Source organism: Acipenser ruthenus, chromosome 36 (genome assembly GCF_902713425.1).
Source record: "Acipenser ruthenus chromosome 36, fAciRut3.2 maternal haplotype, whole genome shotgun sequence".
Lineage (NCBI taxonomy): Eukaryota > Metazoa > Chordata > Actinopteri > Acipenseriformes > Acipenseridae > Acipenser > Acipenser ruthenus.
In genome coordinates, this window is record NC_081224.1 from 3,291,847 (window position 1) to 3,310,791 (window position 18,945).

Consider the following 18,945-nt stretch of genomic DNA (forward strand, 5'->3'; position numbering starts at 1 on the left):
CACCCCTTTTTTTTGGCATCTCTGGGCTCCTATCGATCTCACTCGGCCATTGAATTGTTTTCTCGGCTTTTTCCAGAGAAAAAACGACTAGAGACCTGTTTTTTACGTCTTTTTGATGATGTCAGACAGGGTCCGACACTGGACCAGAAAGGGAAAATTGCAATGTCAGACCAGGTCCGACATAAGACCGCAAAGGGTTAGAGGTGATGCACAAATCCGGTCCTTGCACTCAGGAGTCCTTCAGGTTTTATTGGTATCATTCAGTGATTAGCTGATTAAGACCTGGATTGAGGTTCAATGAAATAGTTTATGGTACAGGTGGAACATAGAGGGCTTATTTGGTGCAGTCAAATCTACAGCTATGGCAGAGTTTTACATCACCCTACACAATTAACTAATTTTGTTTCATACAGTCAAATGAAACCTGCTGAAACATATTGAATTACATACCACTTTGTAGTTTTCCATATACTTAACAAAAAACTGACATGGGAAATTTCAAAATCTTACATTAATACTATACTTCTATTATGGCTTCCGGTATTTTTGTGATATCATTTTGTGGTTTCTTTGATTGCATGATGTTAAATGAAATATCTAAATTATATTCATGTATTCTTTTTCTCTCAATCCTAAAATTCTAGATAATGCAAAACCTTTGGCCATAGCTGTATGTTTACAGTCATGTGAAGTCACTCATCTTACCAATTAATAACTCAGGGAAATGTTTTATTCCCAATACAAGTGTATTACAGATACACCTTGATGAGTGTAAATAAACCAAGTGGCAAGTAACAGGTGTTTATACAGGAACTGCAGATGTTGCCTAAAGCTCAAGTGCAGAGCTTCCCATTCATTTCACCCTTATTTGCCATTGTTTTTTCCAGTACGTTCAAACTGTTCCCTCCCTGATCTTGTCACAACTGGATCAATACAATCTTGGGAACTCATCAATACCCCAAAGTAACGTGCGCTTATGTATGTGGAAATATGGAACAGAGGCTGTACTGTACTTACTTTCATTTTTCTATTTCATTCGGTAATACTAATTCTGGGTGTAGGATTAGTTAATTGAGGAGGGAGTTAGGTAATCTCTCACTCCAAGTTTGTAGGAAGAACTAAGCTGTTTTAAAGGTCAGTGAAATTGGTATTAATAATTCAAATAATAATGATAACCTACATTTGCCTATTTGTTACCACTTAAATGTCCCATTAAGTGTGTTGTTTGCTGTTTCTGCTTTGATTGTTATCTGCCATGCTTACTGGCTGTAACAGAAAAAATAGAACATAAATCACATGACCAATACTTTTTTTTTCTTCTTTACAGGTTGCACCACTTTATGTCCCCAGTGCAACTCCTTTCACATCTGGAACACATTGATGTTTAGAATTGATCCTGTTCTTTAAAATGAGACGTTGTGTTATCTGTTGTTACATTTTTTCCTCTCTTTGCTGCAGCTCAACCTTTATGTGTTGTCAGAAGCAGGTATACAGGGTGGTTCAAAGATCACATGGCAAGTTCAACATGGTGAATAACCAAAGTATTCTATGGGCATGGTACAGTTGATACATGGGGGGAACCATCTTTCTGAAGTGAAGTTCTTGCAATCCCTGAGCTGCATTGCGACAAGGATAACAGCCCATAGGATGCAAGCCATTCTGGAAAAAAAATAAACTGCGATTGGATTGAGCACCTTTAACCATGTAATGATACCTGCACACCATCTCACATTTTTGTTGCCAAAAACAAAATAAACAATACCCAAATGCTTGAAAAAGTGTGCTTGTATGTGTACCCAGCAGAAAGAGTCCCCCCTTTCAAGCAGGGTCTCTAACTAGCAGTGAAGTCCTACATCCGCCATGTGAGAATGGCACAAGGCTGAACATATGGCTTTGCGTGCATAGCAATGCATTCTGCTATATGAATTCCTGCTTCCCTTGAAGTAGAGTCCTGTAGAAAATGATTAAAAATAAAACTGTACTTGCAATCAGCTTCAAGAAAAAGAAACTACTTGGGACTAAAAATAACCAGTCAGCACTCGGATATCCGTTACCCAGATACACGTCAGGTCGCGTTTTACCACTTGTATTCAAAAATAAAATCAATCCCTATTATATATATATATGCAACAAATTAAGAACATAAGAAAGTTAACAAACGAGGAGGCCATTCGGCCCACCTTGCTTGTTTGGTTGTTAGTAGCTTATCGATCCCAGACTCTCATCAAGCAGCTTCTTGAAGGATCCAAGGGTGTCAGCTTCAACAACATTAGAGTTGGTTCCAGATCCTCACAATTCTCTGTAAAAATGTGCCTTCTATTTTGTGTTCTAAATGCCCCTATCTATTCACTTACCCGTCACTCACAATTTCCGACTCCGTCACCAGTTTTCTGATACAAAGCCCATCTCTTCAATGTTACAATATACTTGTTTAATCGTCACAGCCCAAAGTTTTTTTTGTTTTTTTTTCTGGCATGGGAAATCAGTGTCTTTATTACTGTACAGTTACACAGCGCTTCCTCCAAAAACAACGCGAACAAGACAAGCTATTGTAATGTAAAAATTAATCATTTAAATTTTAGATACTGTGATGCATTTTTTTTTTTAAAAATCTGATCTTCAGTTGCTTTTATACATTTTCATTTGCAAGTGAACTGTGACATTTGGGTCTTATTGAGCAATATATTTTGCAATTTTGAATACCGTTTTAATTTCAGAATATTTTTTATTTTTAAATCTTTTGCTAAAATTGCATTGCCTTTTACATTTGACAGTTCTGTGCATGGGTAACATTTTGATTATTTTGCTGTGGGGTCGTTAATTTTCAGAATCATTGTTCTGAATTAAAATACTACTTCTGTTAAATATAGTACTGTACCAACAAAACCAACTACAGTACATTTAAGTGGAAGCCTACATCTTTTAAAAAAAAAAAAAAAAAAAAAGAGTCCTTTGAACCATGTAGTTTGGGTGGGAGGGGACAGTTTACAACGTGCTCTCCTTCATACACGTCAAATCAGATGAAAATCAGATATGCCTCACACTCGTTTAACTGTCACTGAAGTCAATTTGATAGGGTCTGATATGCAAGTGTTGACTAATACAATTCTTTGACAAATCCTTAAGTTTGACTTGAAGTCTTAAACATGGTCGCCACAGGTAATTTCTAGTATCGCTAGCTGTGCAACAAATATGAACGTGCCTTTAGTAAGGAATTACTAGACTTCTAGGCAAAACGTTAGTAAAATAATCATTGCCTTAGTTTCTCTACACATCTTGAAATTGGGTGTTTAATTACCATCAGAGCCAGAAGTTTGTTTAACTCTACTTTTATTATTGAGTGTCTAAGTTAGGCATGATTTATGATACGAATAGAGATGCCGTTTGCTTGGCATTTCAGTGACTTTGAAGTCGGGCACCCTGAGTTATGCAGAACAGTTCCTGATCAATAAAACCACCCAAGTCTGTGTAAAAAAAACAAACTGTTTAATGGAAGCCTTTGAAAACACATTCTACAGAGACAACATTCAGACACACCACCATACAGACAGAACAGAGGAAGCATCTGTACAACATCATAGAAAATGCATCCAACAGCCTCCAGTTTAAAAACAGAACACTGGTGAAGAATTAACATTGTTAACAAACCACTTGCATTTTAATTTACTGCACGGGGGCCTGCTTCTTCAAGTTATAAAAAGTTATCTCTGAACATCTTTACATTCTCTCAAAAGTCCAAACCACTCTGCAGTTTTACAATAAACATAACGGCTCCATTTCAGAGAAAAAAAAAAAAAAAAAAGGTTTGTGACCCAACACGGTCTACACAGAAACAAAACTCTAAGAGAACCAACTATCAGAGATACTGACTGACTGTACAGATAAATACGACCATCACTGCCTCAAAAAAAAACAAAAAAAACACATTTCCTCTATATTTATACAGAACAGAGTGCTGGACGGACCGATCATTCAATTATTCAGATTGAGTTCTCTACAGAAGTCAGGCGAGGGTCACTGGTGTTGACTGGACCAGCTTACAATATCAAGTGAAATGAAAAGAGAAGAAACAGCTGCTTGGGTTTGTTGCTGCTTTTCTTAGGAGACACAGTGGAGAACAGATATCCACACAAACCCAAGCAGCTGTTTCATCACTTGGAATGGTAAGCTGGCCCAAATCGACAAAGACCCTCAACAGAGGAGCACTTCATCCGAATAATCGGTTCGTGCAGCACTAACAAAAAGATATCCTAAGGAAAGGGACATCACTGTAGGTACTGTGTAAAGACTACTACTGGCTTTAAATGGAGTTCATGTTGATCATTTGGTAGATGATGAAGTAGGGAGATTTACTCAACCTCACAATATGGTAATGAATACACTCCAATCCTGTTAGTCAAGACCACCCTCAGTCTCCTTAATCCGTGTATCTACAATAACAGGTTTTCTTAGTGCTGGGAGCTTCAATTTGATGGCTGGTCCTAAACAAATGATTTAGAATTGGTCAGCGATAATCTCCACATCAACTTAAAACAAATACAGGCTATAGATGAAAGGCAGGGAAATTAATTAATTTAAAAGAAGCTATTCCGCAGCAGGTTCCTCAATTTTGTTGGCGTCACCACCTTCTTCATCAACCGGGATCCCCTCTTCTTCACCCAGCTCCATTCCCATCTCTTCCTCCTGCATCTCCGCAGTTTGGGGGTCCCCCCCTTCCTCCTCAGCAGCAGCCCCCTCTCCCTGCTGCTCTTGTTCCTCTTTCACCACTTGTTCCCCATTCCCATGTTCCCCCTCCACCACACTCTCATTCATATCCCCTCCCTCCGCATTCTCCTGTTCCTCCTCCAACAGACTGTCGTTCAGATCCCCTCCCTCCGCATTCTCCTGTTCCTCCTCCAACAGACTGTCGTTCAGATCCCCTCCCTCCGCATTCTCCTGTTCCCCCTCCAACAGACTGTTGTTCAGATCCCCTCCCTCCGCATTCTCCTGTTCCCCCTCCCCTAGACTGTCGTTCAGATCCCCTCCCTCCGCATTCTCCCCTCCTTCCTCTTCCTGATCCTCTTTACTGTTCGGGTCGTATACAAAGGGGTTCTCTCCCTGTGAAAGAAAAGACACTTAGTTTAAAAATAACTATTACAAAGAAGCAGTAGGCACCTTCTTGGTATTCTGTACACCAGTGCAATTTTTTTTTCTTCCTTTGTAGAAAGATAGACCCCATTCTATATGGTTGTAAATGCATGTTAATTTCAAATGAAAGACATTTTCTTCTAACAAAATATACTAGCCATATTTAAATGGTTTCCAGTTTTGCAAGCCACAACACAATGAATCACATTGCAAATAGAAAGTTAGCATCATTGTATTTGTGGGACATATGTCCCTTATACCTTAAAGGGTTAACCAGGTATTTTAAGCCAGTCTTTGGTTGCACGTTCAGCTCTTACCTTCAGGTACTGGTCCAGCTTCTTGCAGATGACTTTGTGGTTCAGGATGCTCCGGGCGACAGACATGCTAGCCCTCTTGGACTGTTCCATCATGCCCTGCAGCAACAACATCATTACGATCAGGAGCTTACTTCAAGTCCAAGTGTTTGTCATTGAACTTAGTATTTATAAACATAATAGAGAAATCAGGCTTCTCTTTTTATGACTGAATGTATATTACTAATGATGTCCCAGTGTTTTAAAACACACACTAGCCCTGCTGCACCCAGTCCTGGGTTTCAGAACTTTAAGTTATGTCATTGAAATGACCAGATGCCAGGAGTTTGTTCATAAAACTGTAAGGGAGGAACAACTTATTTAACAAATTATAAGCTTAAGTTAATTCTCAAAGTCAGTTTTAAGCCATGATGTCCAACATTACAAGTCCCCATTGGCACCTATTAGCCACAATTCCACTTCTAATTCCTCAGTGTAGATCTTGCACCCAGTTCTATATAAAACAAGTTTGACATAAACAGATTAAATAGATCAATATTAGCCTTGTCATTTATTATTTATTTAATAACTTGTTTAACTGTCCATATCAAGTCAACAGTAGTTGATGTGGCAATCTTTGTAAAACAGACCCGACAGCATACATGAACACGCTCGACTGTATTACAGGTAGCACCGAACCCTTATAAACACACACTGCAGGCGCTACCTTGCGGTTGAGGTTGTGCTCGTGGGATTTCAGGTGCTTCTGGATCAGTCCGAGCTGCATGGGGATGAACAGGTCACAGGCAGCGCAGTGAGCAGCCTCCACCTTCCGCACAAAGTGCTCCATGCCGATATCTGCAGGGACACAACGCAGCGCATCACGTACCACAACTTTCCAAAAAAGTGGAAGCCAACCAGCAAAACCAACCAAGCTCGCTTTCAAGTTCTAATGCACTGAAGAGTCATGAGAATTTAAACCGAGTTTTTGATCCCTCCCTCCCAAGGGTTTGAAACAAACCAGGGAGGGAAATAAGACTGTCGCTTAACAGTTTCACCCATTCCAGGTTTTACTACGAGCTTGATTAGCCACAGTGTACAGGCAAATCAGGTATGTCTTGTTAACTCATAGTAACTAGGAATGGCTCAAATTGCTGAAGGATCAAATATATTGTGCAGACTTTGCAGATGAGCTTTAGCTGGGAAAATAGCAAAAGAGAATTGTAACAACTTTGCAAAGCTTGCAGGAGCTGAAATGAAGGATGGGATGAAAGTTTAAATGCAGGAGCATATTGTTTTACAGGAAGCATGCATGGGGTGCCACTGTGGACAGGATGCGCTCTGTTCACTGAAACAGAAAAGAGCCCTTGTATCAGGTTTAAAACACAAAGGAGCAAACCACACTAGGATCTGCAGTAACAAGGAGCTGGCAAGAGGGGATCACAAAAGAATATTTGAGAGACAGGACTATGACTGAGGAATGTGTGCTTGATTAGACAGTGTATAGGTAACAAGTTCAGGTATGTCTCATACAACATATTAAAACAGGAATGGATCAGGCTGCTATGTCTTGCTTCCATCCCTGCAGTGCACGTGTTTTTTCATCTCAATGATTCAGTTCTTTCCCCCTAAAGAAGCCTTTCTAACGCATACTTACCCCGAGTGAGGTCCTGTTCCTTGTATATCTGGGTGATAGCGGCGCTGACGTTGTCAATGTGGCCACGCCTCTCCTCTGTCCGCTTGCTTTTGTTTAACAGGTATTGCTGTGTGCAAAATATAAAAATAAAACAGTAATCGTAAAAGGACTTTGACAAGCGTACTTAAAGATGCTTCTATGTATTTCCCAGACTATTGCTAAATTACATTCAGGAGGAGTAAAAAGCAGTCTGTACCCAAAGTACAAAACCTTATGCCTATGTGTGCAATCATACAATAATCCAGTGTGTTGCACTGCTGCACATGTATTTAAGTGCATCATGTACAACCTGTAGTCTGCTGAGCAAGACCACTGTCTTACTGAAGTCAGATTAAAGATCCAAGCTGCTAGAGTAGATTATTATTATTATTTATTTATTTATTTATTTATTTTTTTAACTCCAGCTGGTCGCAAGACTCAAACATGATCCAGCCTTAACTCCTGTTAATGTATGCAGAAGAACCAAAAATAAACTAGTACAATTCTTTACAAGGCAAGGCTAGTTCATACTTGAGTCGTGTGCAACAGTCTGCAAGACTGGCACAAACTACCGTGGCCTACATCAACAAGGCAATGTTTGTTTCCTGAATGATGCACAGAGTCCACGTTTGTTAGCCCATACCTGCAGGAAGGCAGCTGTGGGGCTGGACAGCTTGGTGGCGAGGAACTTGAAGTGGTCCTTGTGGAACTTGCTCTCCAGATGACTCTTCATGTCTTCATCGTAGTAGGAGCGGAACTTGCACACCGAGCAGGCATACTGCACCCTGCCAGGACAGACAGAGAAGGAAGAACTGAATCACATTTCAGGATTATCAAGTCAATCTGCCCTGGACTTGAGGAAGCACCCTTTCTGTTAGGGGTGATGGAGGGAGAAGTTAAGTCTCCATGCCTCAAGTCTGCCCTGAATAGATGTTTGTTATCCAGAGATTTAAAAGACAACTATTTCACTTGACACAGTGGGTGGTTTCACAGGCCAATTACTTTATATAAAAAACACTGTCCAGGAATAAATGCAAATCGATTTGTGAAACTAGCCAAAAAAGCAGGACGAGAGGCTAGTCCATTAACCTACTGCACTACCAAGCCAAACGGTGGGTCAGAGTCAGTTTAATGTTGATTACAGTAGTCCTTCAAGGGTTACATTTGAAAGGGCAACGGTTACCTCTCGATAAGCCGGCTGCGTTGCCGCCTCTTCTGCTTCTCCTGGGTCTGCTTGCTGGCCTGCAGCTTGAGTTTGATCTGGTTGATCTCTTCCTGCATTGTGAGAGCTGATCCAGAGAGAGAGGCGTGAGCACATCAGGGACAAAGAGGCACAGCAGCCACATTCACCCCCACCATTGCCAGGGCTGTCAATTCACAATTAGAGCCAGCATCCAAAACATGAAAAAGGAGATCACCACAAACTACAATACTGATTGCGGTTTATCCCTTACAGAATCAATAACCTGTGCCAAAGAATGCCCTGAGCAAGATCCATCAAAACTGGATGATCGACTCTGCAGATGTATGCAGCGTGACTAACACCTTGGCTATATCTCTGCAGGGGATTATGAAAACATGAACTAACAGGCTTGCTTACCATCTTCCCCATCCGCTGTACCTTCACCTTCCTAAAAAAAAAAGCAAAAGGAGGAATTACTATTGGTATTTATTATCCATTAATTAGAAAATATTGTAATAAAATATTGTAAATCCAGAGCATGCATATATTCGGTTATACACTAATAATATGTAGAGACAATTAGTTTATTGGTAATGCTTTAACTTTAGAGTAATTGACCCAAACTATAACAGACTGAACCAGGTAGACAACGTTTCAGCGTCCAAAGACTTGGGATGGCTACAATGCAATATTATAACAGCACCACCCCCCTGAGGTAGCAGGCAAGTATTCTTACAACTTTAGGCTTGGCTTCCCCATTGTCTGATTGTGCTTCCTCAGTCGTCTTCTCTGCAAGATAAACAAAGCAGAGTCAGCGCCCCGCACACCACACACACAATCAACACAGCGCCCCACACACCACACAATCAACACAGCGCCCCGCACACCACACACACAATCAACACAGCGCCCCGCACACCACACACACACACAATCAACACAGCGCCCCGCACACCACACACACAATCAACACAGCGCCCCGCACACCACACACAATCAACACAGCGCCCCGCACACCACACACACTCAACACAGCGCCCCGCACACCACACACACAATCAACACAGCGCCCCGCACACCACACACACAATCAACACAGCGCCCCGCACACCACACACACAAACACAGCGCCCCGCACACCACACACACAATCAACACAGCGCCCCGCACACCACACACACAATCAACACAGCGCCCCGCACACCACACACACAATCAACACAGCGCCCTGCACACTACACACACAATCAACACAGCGCCCTGCACACTACACACAGAATCTACCGCACTATAGAACAAGCCCACAGAGACAAAAGGCTAGAGCGCTTACCATTTCCCAGCTTGGATCCCGACTCTTCCTTCTTTGCTACTTTGCTCTCCGGTGCATCCCCGCTGTTCTGCGTCTGCTTCCTTTTATTTTTGCCACCCTTCTGCGCCTTTGTCTGTGGGAACACAACACAGTGAGACCCTTCCCTAGCCAAGACGTACACTGTACAGCACTGCCTTACCCACCGAGGATAACCTGCCTTCACAGTTTAGGACAAGGGTGCCTGTCACTATTTAAAGCAGGGGTGTTGAGTTTAGAGTTTAAAATGAGTAAACAGAAGCCAAATCTAGAATTTACCACACCGTTGTCTAAAACATGCAGGTCAGATAGCCTTTGTGTTTGCACAGTAGTACGTGCACAGTGTAGGCCAACTTATCTCCCATTCAATAATTCAGTCTTTTCCACATATGCAGTTTCCCAAACATTTTAGCGGAGGCCCACCTGTTCATCTGCACTGGGCACTGAGGCCCACTATTAGCGCTTAAGAAAAATGACAAATTCAAACAGTTTTAAACCTGTAAACTGTAAACAAACTGAATCTAAATGGTTCTTTTTTCATATGAATCTTATTTTTCCTTCATTAGTATTTTATTGTTGCTTCTTGCAAAAAAAAAAAAAATTACTGTATATAAAAAAATTAGTGTTATTTTCATACTGCAGACAGGCTCAGCCATTGCCATTTATAGCTAAATTAACTGGTCATTTGTTAATACATGGGAATTGCAGTTTTTATTTCACAGGGATGGTACTGCCACCTCTTTGAGGAATGGTTTAGACAAAAGACCAGCACAGACCAGGACTAACACTAATCCTGGACGCCTCAATTTTGCCTTGGGTAAGGCTGTGTTAATCAGGGTCTGTGAAACCAGCTGAATGTATGTTTTTAGAAGTATGTTCCCAATGTTTTCAGACCCATTATCTACTTTACAGAGGCAGCTGTCTCAAGGATAGCGACACATTGCAACACACACTTGCAATTTTCATGCTCAAAAGTTGGCTACAATGCCTCATTTCCACTGCCAGTCCCCAAGTACAGCTGAGCTGGCCAGTCTGGGAGATGTGTAGCTGGAGGCTGTTTCCACTGACGCTCAGCTACACCTCAGAGAGCACAGCTTCATATCTCATACCCAACGGGGCCAAACTGTGCTGTGCGGAAGCACGTCATCGAAAGGCGTGTGCTAAAGAGAAAGTGTTTTGAACAGTGACGGCTGTTTTCCACCTCTTGTTATTGCTCGACTTAAGACTACGGGCAGCTGTGCAAAGACTGAAAATAAAACAGACACGAATGTTGGTTCAACTTCTCCCATCTTTGTTTGTTTGCTATATTCAAATCAATCCCACAATCCTACGTGATGTTTTAGTGCTGCACTGTGACCTTTAAAGAAGTTAGAAATCTGAAAGTGTTTGACAATCACGGAAATTCTGCGGCAGCTATTCAGTGTCGAGAAAATAAAAGAAATTGAAAAATACATTATTAATAATAATAATCTTTACTGCCACACTACTACTTCCTGAGTAAGCTAAACCTGACAATTCCACTGCAACGCAGTCAGACATCTTTAATGACATCTCACTCAGCTCAGCTGTACCTGGGACAGGCAATGGAAACCAGGGCCTAGAGGTTGCACAGAATTACATTATACTGGAAATTGCAATCCACTTTGAATTAGTCATGCCTTCCTGCGTTTACAATATTAAATCGTACCTTATATTTAATCAATCATATAAGCTAATAAATGCAATAGAACTTATATTACATATTAAAAGAACATTTCAGTTACAAACTGAGTTTGAAAATCAAAACTATCTTCCTTCCCTATACAAGGGAAAAGGACAGGGGCAAAACAAAATAAAATAAAAGGACAACCGCAACAAGATATTCAATAAATATTTTATACAGTGTCACAGAGAAGAAATGAAACCCAACTGGGCTACAAATTCATACTGTGTAAATAAATCATTAGAAAAAACAAAAAAAAGTTGTTGCAGTCCACACAGCACTTGGGTAATGTGGTGCGTTTACTGGAGTGCTTTTAAAGTAATAAAAAGGGATTGATTTGGCAGGAGGGGTGTGTGTAAGGCATGAGGATTAAGACAGAGGTGTTTTGCGTGTTTTTAAACACAGATACTTACTCTGGTGGGCACTCTCTTCCTCACACGCTGTCTGTCGACCCCAAACCCTGCAGCGCCTCCGAAGCGCCTGTCCCCAGGGGAACCCTTTTGGAACGCACCCATCTCGGGGTGCATGTCGTGGGAGAAAAGCGAGGGGGGCTTGCCCCCCGGGGAGGGGCCACGACTGCTGCCACTGCCCCGGGCTCCCGTTCGGGGCTCGCTCCACCTGTCTCCAAAACCCCTGCCGGCAGCTCCTCCCAGGCCGCGTTGAGAACGGCCGGGCCAGCCCTGGCCGAAGTTGTCCCGGGGTCTTTGGCTGTGGGCGTGGCCCGATCCGTAGGAGGGCATGGCAGAGGAGAAGGAGGAGGAGGGGGCGGGGTTACCGAAGCGCCCAGCCGCGTAGGAGCTGCCGCCCCGATGTTGGCGCTGTGGGTCCAGCCCCCCTTCACTGTAACCGTATGCAGATCTGTAGAGATCACGGTGGTTCAGTGAGGTGGACCGAGAGTCGTAGGACTCGTATTGGTCAAACCTGAAAGAGGTTCAAGAGCAAACAGGTCAGGGCAATCCTACATCTCCACTGTGTGGTGCTGTGCAGTACAGACAGAAAGAGATATAGCATATTACTTTGAATTAACGGTGCGGCGGTTTTTATTTATTTATATTGTAAAAACAGCTGCAGCACTTATTTGAAGTACTACGGTTTTCAAAAGGCGCAGATTGTTATTGTGTTTTTTTTTGTGTTTTTTTACAGTATTTGAGGGGGTGTATATTGAAGTTTATTTCTGTGGATACGACTTGATCAGGATGGCGAAGATGTCCTACAACTTTAAACTGAAAGCTGTTGAGCTTGCAGACCAGATCAGTGTTTGACTAGGTGGGGACACATACCAGTGTAGCGTAGAGAGGGAAATAATGAGAGAAATGTCAACACTGAGGAGGTAGGTTTATTTTCCCTTTCTTTTCTTACAGCAGTATTTGAGTTAAGAGGTCTTAACTCTAATACACTGTGCGGTTCTTTCTCTTCAACCAACAAGACAACTAAGCACTCAGTCCCTGATCCAGGCAGGGCTTCGGTGAGGAAGAGGAGTTGATCCTGTGGCTATCCCCTAAAAAGCAATGCTACAGTGAGAGCCACACCAGCTTCTGTTCCCCATTGACACGCCAAAACACCACACACCGCACTCTCCGAACTTCCTGTCTGGATCAGGATTCTGAAGCATCTATTAGCCAAAATACCGTGCACACACCCAAAACAGAAATGCATTTAAGAACTTTCAATAATAACCATACAGCTCCTGCATTACAGAATTTCTAAATATATATATATTTTTTAGTGCTGCTGTATTCACTCCTACACCAGTATCTGTACATAGTGCTGTGTACCTATGGTATTCTTTTTGTTTGGATTCCATAAACTTTACAGTAAAATAGTTCTGCTCCAGTGTGTAACTATTTTTAAATGCATCGTATACGTGTTTATTCAATTAATTTTGTTTATTTGTACTGCTTTGCCATACTGTGTTTTTATGCATTTCTTTATTAAGTGCTGCATTTATCTGAGCTGGGTAGGGAAAAAAAATGTATGTTTCATTACTGAGCAGCATTTATTCAAGGGCAGCGTCTACTACAAATCTGATATCTGAGTGCAGCGCTTATTCAAGGGTGGCGGTAATTCAAAGTAATACGGTATATACAAAAATTAAACAAAAACCAAGGCAACCTTTTAAGATAGCCTTTAAAAATACATTCAAATAAAGGGGTGAACAAAACAGTAGAACAAAGCTTCTATGTTAGATCAAGAGGTTCTAGAAGGACAGTAGGGGCTGATCTTTGCTGGCGTGGGCCTCTGTGATCAGCCGCTAAGGTCAGGGCACTGGCTCGGGGTAAACTGGAGAGCATCGGGGGAGAAACCAGAAAGATGGCTCGGCCAATCCAGTCAACTTCAGAGGTTTGAAAGATCTAACCACTGCGTCTCTACAGAGCTGCAGCACAGCGAGACACCCTGCTTACAATTGCAAGAGAGGCACAAACAACAAGCCCCCAAGATTTTATTCCACATGGGCAAATCTTGGATTTAAGAACAAGAGAAATACAAGTTAACTTTACTCTTTGTTGCTAGTATGATTACACAAATATGCAGACCCTCCCACCCCAGTAAATAAATGAAATGTTTGAAATTTGTTCTGGCACCATTAACAGCTGTTCTGGTTTCTCTCATTGAATAGATTCATATTTTGGATGCAAGACAAACCGGGCAAGCGGAAACAAAACATTTAAGATACACTGGGACAGACTCCAAAATGAAGCCTCTAATTAGACTATGTCCTGGAAGCCCCCATATTTTCCTGACTTGCATGCTAACCAGTGACGGCTTTCTCAAATATTGTAATGGAGCAAAAGAAAACAAGTAACAAAGGACCAAAATGAAAACCAGAATGATCCTGGACAGATGCAATACTAAGACGTACTAACATACGTTCTTATTTAAAAATAAACATTTCTCCTGTTGATTCACAAAAAAAAAAAAAAAAAACCCAAAGCTGTTCCCTGGGAGACCCATACGAGAATTAACGATCTAGTGAATATATTGCTACGCAAATTCAGCAACTTAGACGATGTTTAACGCAGATTTATAAGGCTTTTGAGCCAAAGAAAAAACTGAAAATGTTACTAAGCAAGAATAAACACAAGTTCATGCGGCAGCCTCTAAACTAACCAACCAGGAATCCCCTTGAAGCCCCTCCATCTACATTGCGTACCCCTAAACCCACACCCCACGTGTTTGGGGAGAGGGAAGGGGTGAAGCGTTACCTGTCTCCCTGCCGGCCTCCTCCCAGAGTCCCGGTGTCGCCCTCTAGCTGCGAGAGCATGTCGAGCCGCTGGTTGATCTTGGCAATCACTGCGTCCGCGTTGGTGCCGGTGCTGGAGAGGGAGGAGCCAAGGCCGCTCTGCTTCGGGAGCTCCCAGCTCTTCGACTGCATCCCGTAACCCCCAAAGCTGGCCGACCCAGAGGGGTCCTTCTGGCCATAGCCATAGTCGTAGGATTCATAACCCCCTCCAGACCCTGCGAGGAGAGCAGCCAGGTTAGCAATGCAGCAGGTGTGGATTCATGAAGACTATGGTGTTCCCCTTGCCCATCACAGGGGTGGAAATAAGATCCATTCCTGTTTTTACTATGAGGCTGATTAGCCACAGTGTATATGCAACCAGCTAATGTGTGTCAAGCTCATAGTGGAACCAAGAACGGATCAAACTGCTGTGCAACGTGAGTCTTACTTCCAACCCTGCAGAATGCACAATACAAACAACTTAATTAGGAAGAGAGTCACAATTGAAGGCAGTTAGTAAATGATTCTGGATAATTTATCACAGAAGCGTTCATTAACCCTTATACTGAACACATTGACATTACCTCTGTTACTGGTTCCAGTGTCCCAGCTGGAGTAGCCTGAAGAGTTTCCATACCCTGTTAAAAAAAAAATGATAGCGCTTATAAGAGCACCCAGTCCTGGGTTTCATAACTCCCCTTGTTCAGGGATATTACTGAAATGACCAGGAGCCATGATCGTGAACAATCAGTCTTCTGCTAAATCTACTCTGAACTGAGCGTTTCATGACGCTATAAGGGAGGGGCAAATGATTTTAAAGCTCCTGATCATTTAAATATTATACTTGATTGAAAGAGGTTCTGAACCCCAGGCCTGGGTACAGCAGGGCTCCTGATCATTTCAATAATAGACTTCAGTCAAATTTATTATTATGGCAATACATCAAATCAACGTAGTACCATATATATAAAAAGTGTCAACGCTTAAACTCTGCTAACTTCCTAATACTGCAGTAAATTAGTAATTACACTTTTTGTCTGCATTTCATATTAACTTAATGTATCATCAGTACGAACTGTTGTGTGTACGGTTTATTTATGCATTCATTGGTACACTACTGGCGGATTTTAACATTGTAAACATTGCGTCGGACTATAACACATAATCATACCTAAACATTTGTAACCAATGGTTACCTTTGCATGTTACAAATATTTACATTAGATAAAGCGATACTATAAAAGACAGGCCCACTTTTTGCTACGCCGGCTTGTTTTGCTAGACCCAGTTCCTAACACAACTGATCAATTCCTTATTTTTATAAGACAATAAGCGTTGTTTTCATGCTTGCTCAGTAAGCACTGCAAAACAGAAGGCCCAGAGCAAAGCCATTGCCATTCGAGCAAGGAAGAGGGCCATTAACAACGGCGGCCATTTTGTTTAGTATTGCCGTTACCCTCGCCATCTTAATTGTAAAATTGAATGCACGCTTTTATTTTGACTGTATAGACAGCAATACGTCTGTATGTATGTATGTATGTATGTATGTATGTATGTAGTTTGTGCAGTAAGGAGGCAGTTTTAAAAAAAAAAGACTGCTTTCAAAATAAAGCTTTTGTTCATAACTGGATACGTTGGTGCGTAGAATACTATAGTATCAGGCATATATTGTGCATTTATCAAGTACGAGCGGTAACTATCCAGTGATCGGTATTTATTTTACTGTTTAATGTACTACGTGTATCTGTCATCATCAATCTAGCATTGAATCCAGCACCGCACAACGACTAAGCAATTTTTACTTTGTAATTTACTAAAAATAAAAAAAGCATAGTTCTCTACTTAAATAACAGTATTTTTTTTTTTACATTTACATTGTTGATTTAACTGCCAGACTGACCACATAAAGCCGTGTTCCTTACCTGCTTTGTAACCACGACTATCCATTCTTTTTTCTATGTCTGATCCAGCCGCAGGAAGTGAGGGACTATAATAACAAAGACAGCACGCCCCCCGAAACGGATTGGCTGAAGGAGATGAAAGGATATTTTAATTTGGTAATGCGGCCGCCATTCAAATTTACGTACTAAGTCGACGCTAGGTGGGCGGGGGTGTGGGGGAGGGCGGGACATAAATAACGCGCACTCATAGGTTAGCAAAATCACCGTTCCAAAGCCAGCGTTGGGTAGAGTGGCTGTGCGGCTTGGAACAGATGGCTATAGTTTTTATAGCTGGGGCTATGTGTGTGCCAGTGGCAGTCAGTCAGACTTCAACCCATTCAGTGAAAAATATCACAACACAAGCTGTAATTGTGTCATTTCATACATTTAGACTTAACTTTTGCAGTTACAAAGTGAGAGTAAGTTATCATAATAATATAGTTAAAAATTAAAATAGCATGTAGATACCAAATAAAAAAATAAAAATACAGGAGGCTGTGTGGTCCAGTGGTTAAAGTAAAGGGCTTGTAACCAGGAGGTTCCGGTTCAAATCCCACCTCAGCCACTGACTCACTGTGTGATCCTGAGCAAGTCACTTCACCTCCTTGTGCTCCATCTTTCGGGTGAGTTGTAAGTGACTCTGCAGCTGATGCATAGTTCACACACCCTAGTCACTGTAAGTCGCCTTGGATAAAGGTGTCTGCTAAATAAACAAATAAACAAATAAAATTACAAAGTCTACAGGTCTACATGTGTGCAGCATTTATGTGCATATGCAGTGTGGAGTAGTGGTTAGGGCTCTGGACTCTTGACTGGAGGGTCGTGGGTTCAATCCCCAGTCAGGGACACTGCTGCTGTACCCTTGAGCAAGGTACTTTACCTAGATTGCTCCAATAAAAACCCAACTGTATAAATGGGTAATTGTATGTAAAAAAATAATGTGATCTCTTGTAACAATTGTAAGTCGCCCTGGATAAGGGTGTCTGCTAAGAAATAAATAATAATAATATGCGAAAAGACTCACTGCACACTCAGTAGTGAATAAACACTAAGCTGACGTAGGGTTATCAACATATCACTCCATATACTAGGACAGTTTGAGACAGTTCAGGCTTTTCAACTCACACTGTGGAGCTTTGTGGTATGTTTTACCTGTCCCAGGTACCTTTCACAACAGGACTACACTTACCAGAATGCACTGGGGTGTGGCTTGAACAGCTTGAATTGTCCCAAACAGCCTCCCTGGTGCATCAGCACACACAACACCGGCGATGCTGACTCCAGGGATCAGGCAAAGTGCAGCCTCCCTAGCGCCTCAGCATGGCAGCCGTCTGCAATGCACTGGGTGGGGCACTTCTCAGGGGTATTCTGATGGGCACCTCCCATCTGAAATCAAAGCAATTCACATTACTTTTGAAGATACCAGCGCTTTACACTAATTGCAGCACAGCATGTGCTGTCATTGAATGTTAAAACAGCCTTAGCAGGATATTCAGCTCAATGATGCAGCATTTGAAATGATCAGGGATGGAAATGAGACTCCTACAGTGTCACCTATTCCACGTTTTACTACGAGCTTCATTAGCCCCCAGTGTATAGGTAACAAGCTCAGGTGTGTCTTGTTAAACTCACAGTAAAACCAGAAATGGGTCAAACTTATTTCCACCCCTGCGGAATGCACGAGACAAATTACTTTTTAATTAGGGAGGGAGTCACAGTTGAAGGCAGTTAGTAACAGTGGCACTGGAACAATTTTTAAAGTGGGGGTGCTGAAAGCCATTGAACAAAACTGTAACCCCTGCCGCACCCCCAGCACCCCTAGTTCCAGCGCCCCTGTATATGATGGAAGCCACGCTCGGCACCCCCAGCACCCCTAGTTCCAGCGCCCCTGTATATGATGGAAGCCACGCTCGGCAGCCCCAGCACCCCTAGTTCCAGCGCCCCTGTATATGATGGAAGCCATGCTCGGCAGCCCCAGCACCCCTAGTTCCAGCGCCCCTGTATATGATGGAAGCCATGCTCGGCAGCCCCAGCACTCCTAGTTCCAGCGCCCCTGTATATGATGGAAGCCACGCTCGGCACCCCCAGCACCCCTAGTTCCAGCGCCCCTGTATATGATGGAAGCCATGCTCTGCACCCCCAGCAACCCTAGTTCCAGCGCCCCTGTATATGATGGAAGCCATGCTCGGCACCCCCAGCACCCCTAGTTCCAGCGCCCCTGTATATGATGGAAGCCATGCTCGGCACCCCCAGCACCCCTAGTTCCAGTGCCCCTGTATATGATGGAAGCCATGCTCGGCACCCCCAGCAACCCTAGTTCCAGCGCCCCTGTATATGATGGAAGCCATGCTCGGCACTCCCAGCACCCCTAGTTCCAGTGCCCCTGTATATGATGGAAGCCATGCTCTGCACCCCCAGCAACCCTAGTTCCAGCGCCCCTGTATATGATGGAAGCCATGC

At 42.6% G+C, this 18,945-nt stretch overlaps 1 protein-coding gene across 1 annotated transcript; it reads right to left on the minus strand.

The window, feature by feature from the left end:
* Positions 1–3,469: 3,469 nt before the first annotated feature.
* On the minus strand, positions 3,470–16,566 carry LOC131706584 (A-kinase anchor protein 8-like). Its single transcript, XM_059007941.1, has 13 exons — positions 16,468–16,566; positions 15,130–15,183; positions 14,529–14,781; positions 11,739–12,246; positions 9,609–9,720; positions 9,015–9,067; positions 8,696–8,726; positions 8,279–8,384; positions 7,739–7,880; positions 7,078–7,183; positions 6,148–6,278; positions 5,445–5,540; positions 3,470–5,097 (listed from the first exon to the last, which is right to left on the minus strand). Exons 1-13 carry the CDS (start codon positions 16,490–16,492, stop codon positions 4,585–4,587), a joined length of 2,130 nt encoding a protein of 709 aa, XP_058863924.1. The 5' UTR covers positions 16,493–16,566; the 3' UTR covers positions 3,470–4,584.
* Between the last annotated feature and the right edge of the window lie 2,379 nt (positions 16,567–18,945).

Coding starts and splice junctions, on each gene's coding strand:
- LOC131706584 (XM_059007941.1), bottom strand. CDS start 16,492: ATGGATAGTCGTGGTTACAAAGCAG. Junction 15,184..16,467: donor TAGTCGTGGTTACAAAGCAG/GTAAGGAACACG, acceptor TTTTTTTAACAG/GGTATGGAAACTCTTCAGGC. Junction 12,247..14,528: donor GGAGGCCGGCAGGGAGACAG/GTAACGCTTCAC, acceptor AACCTCTTTCAG/GTTTGACCAATACGAGTCCT.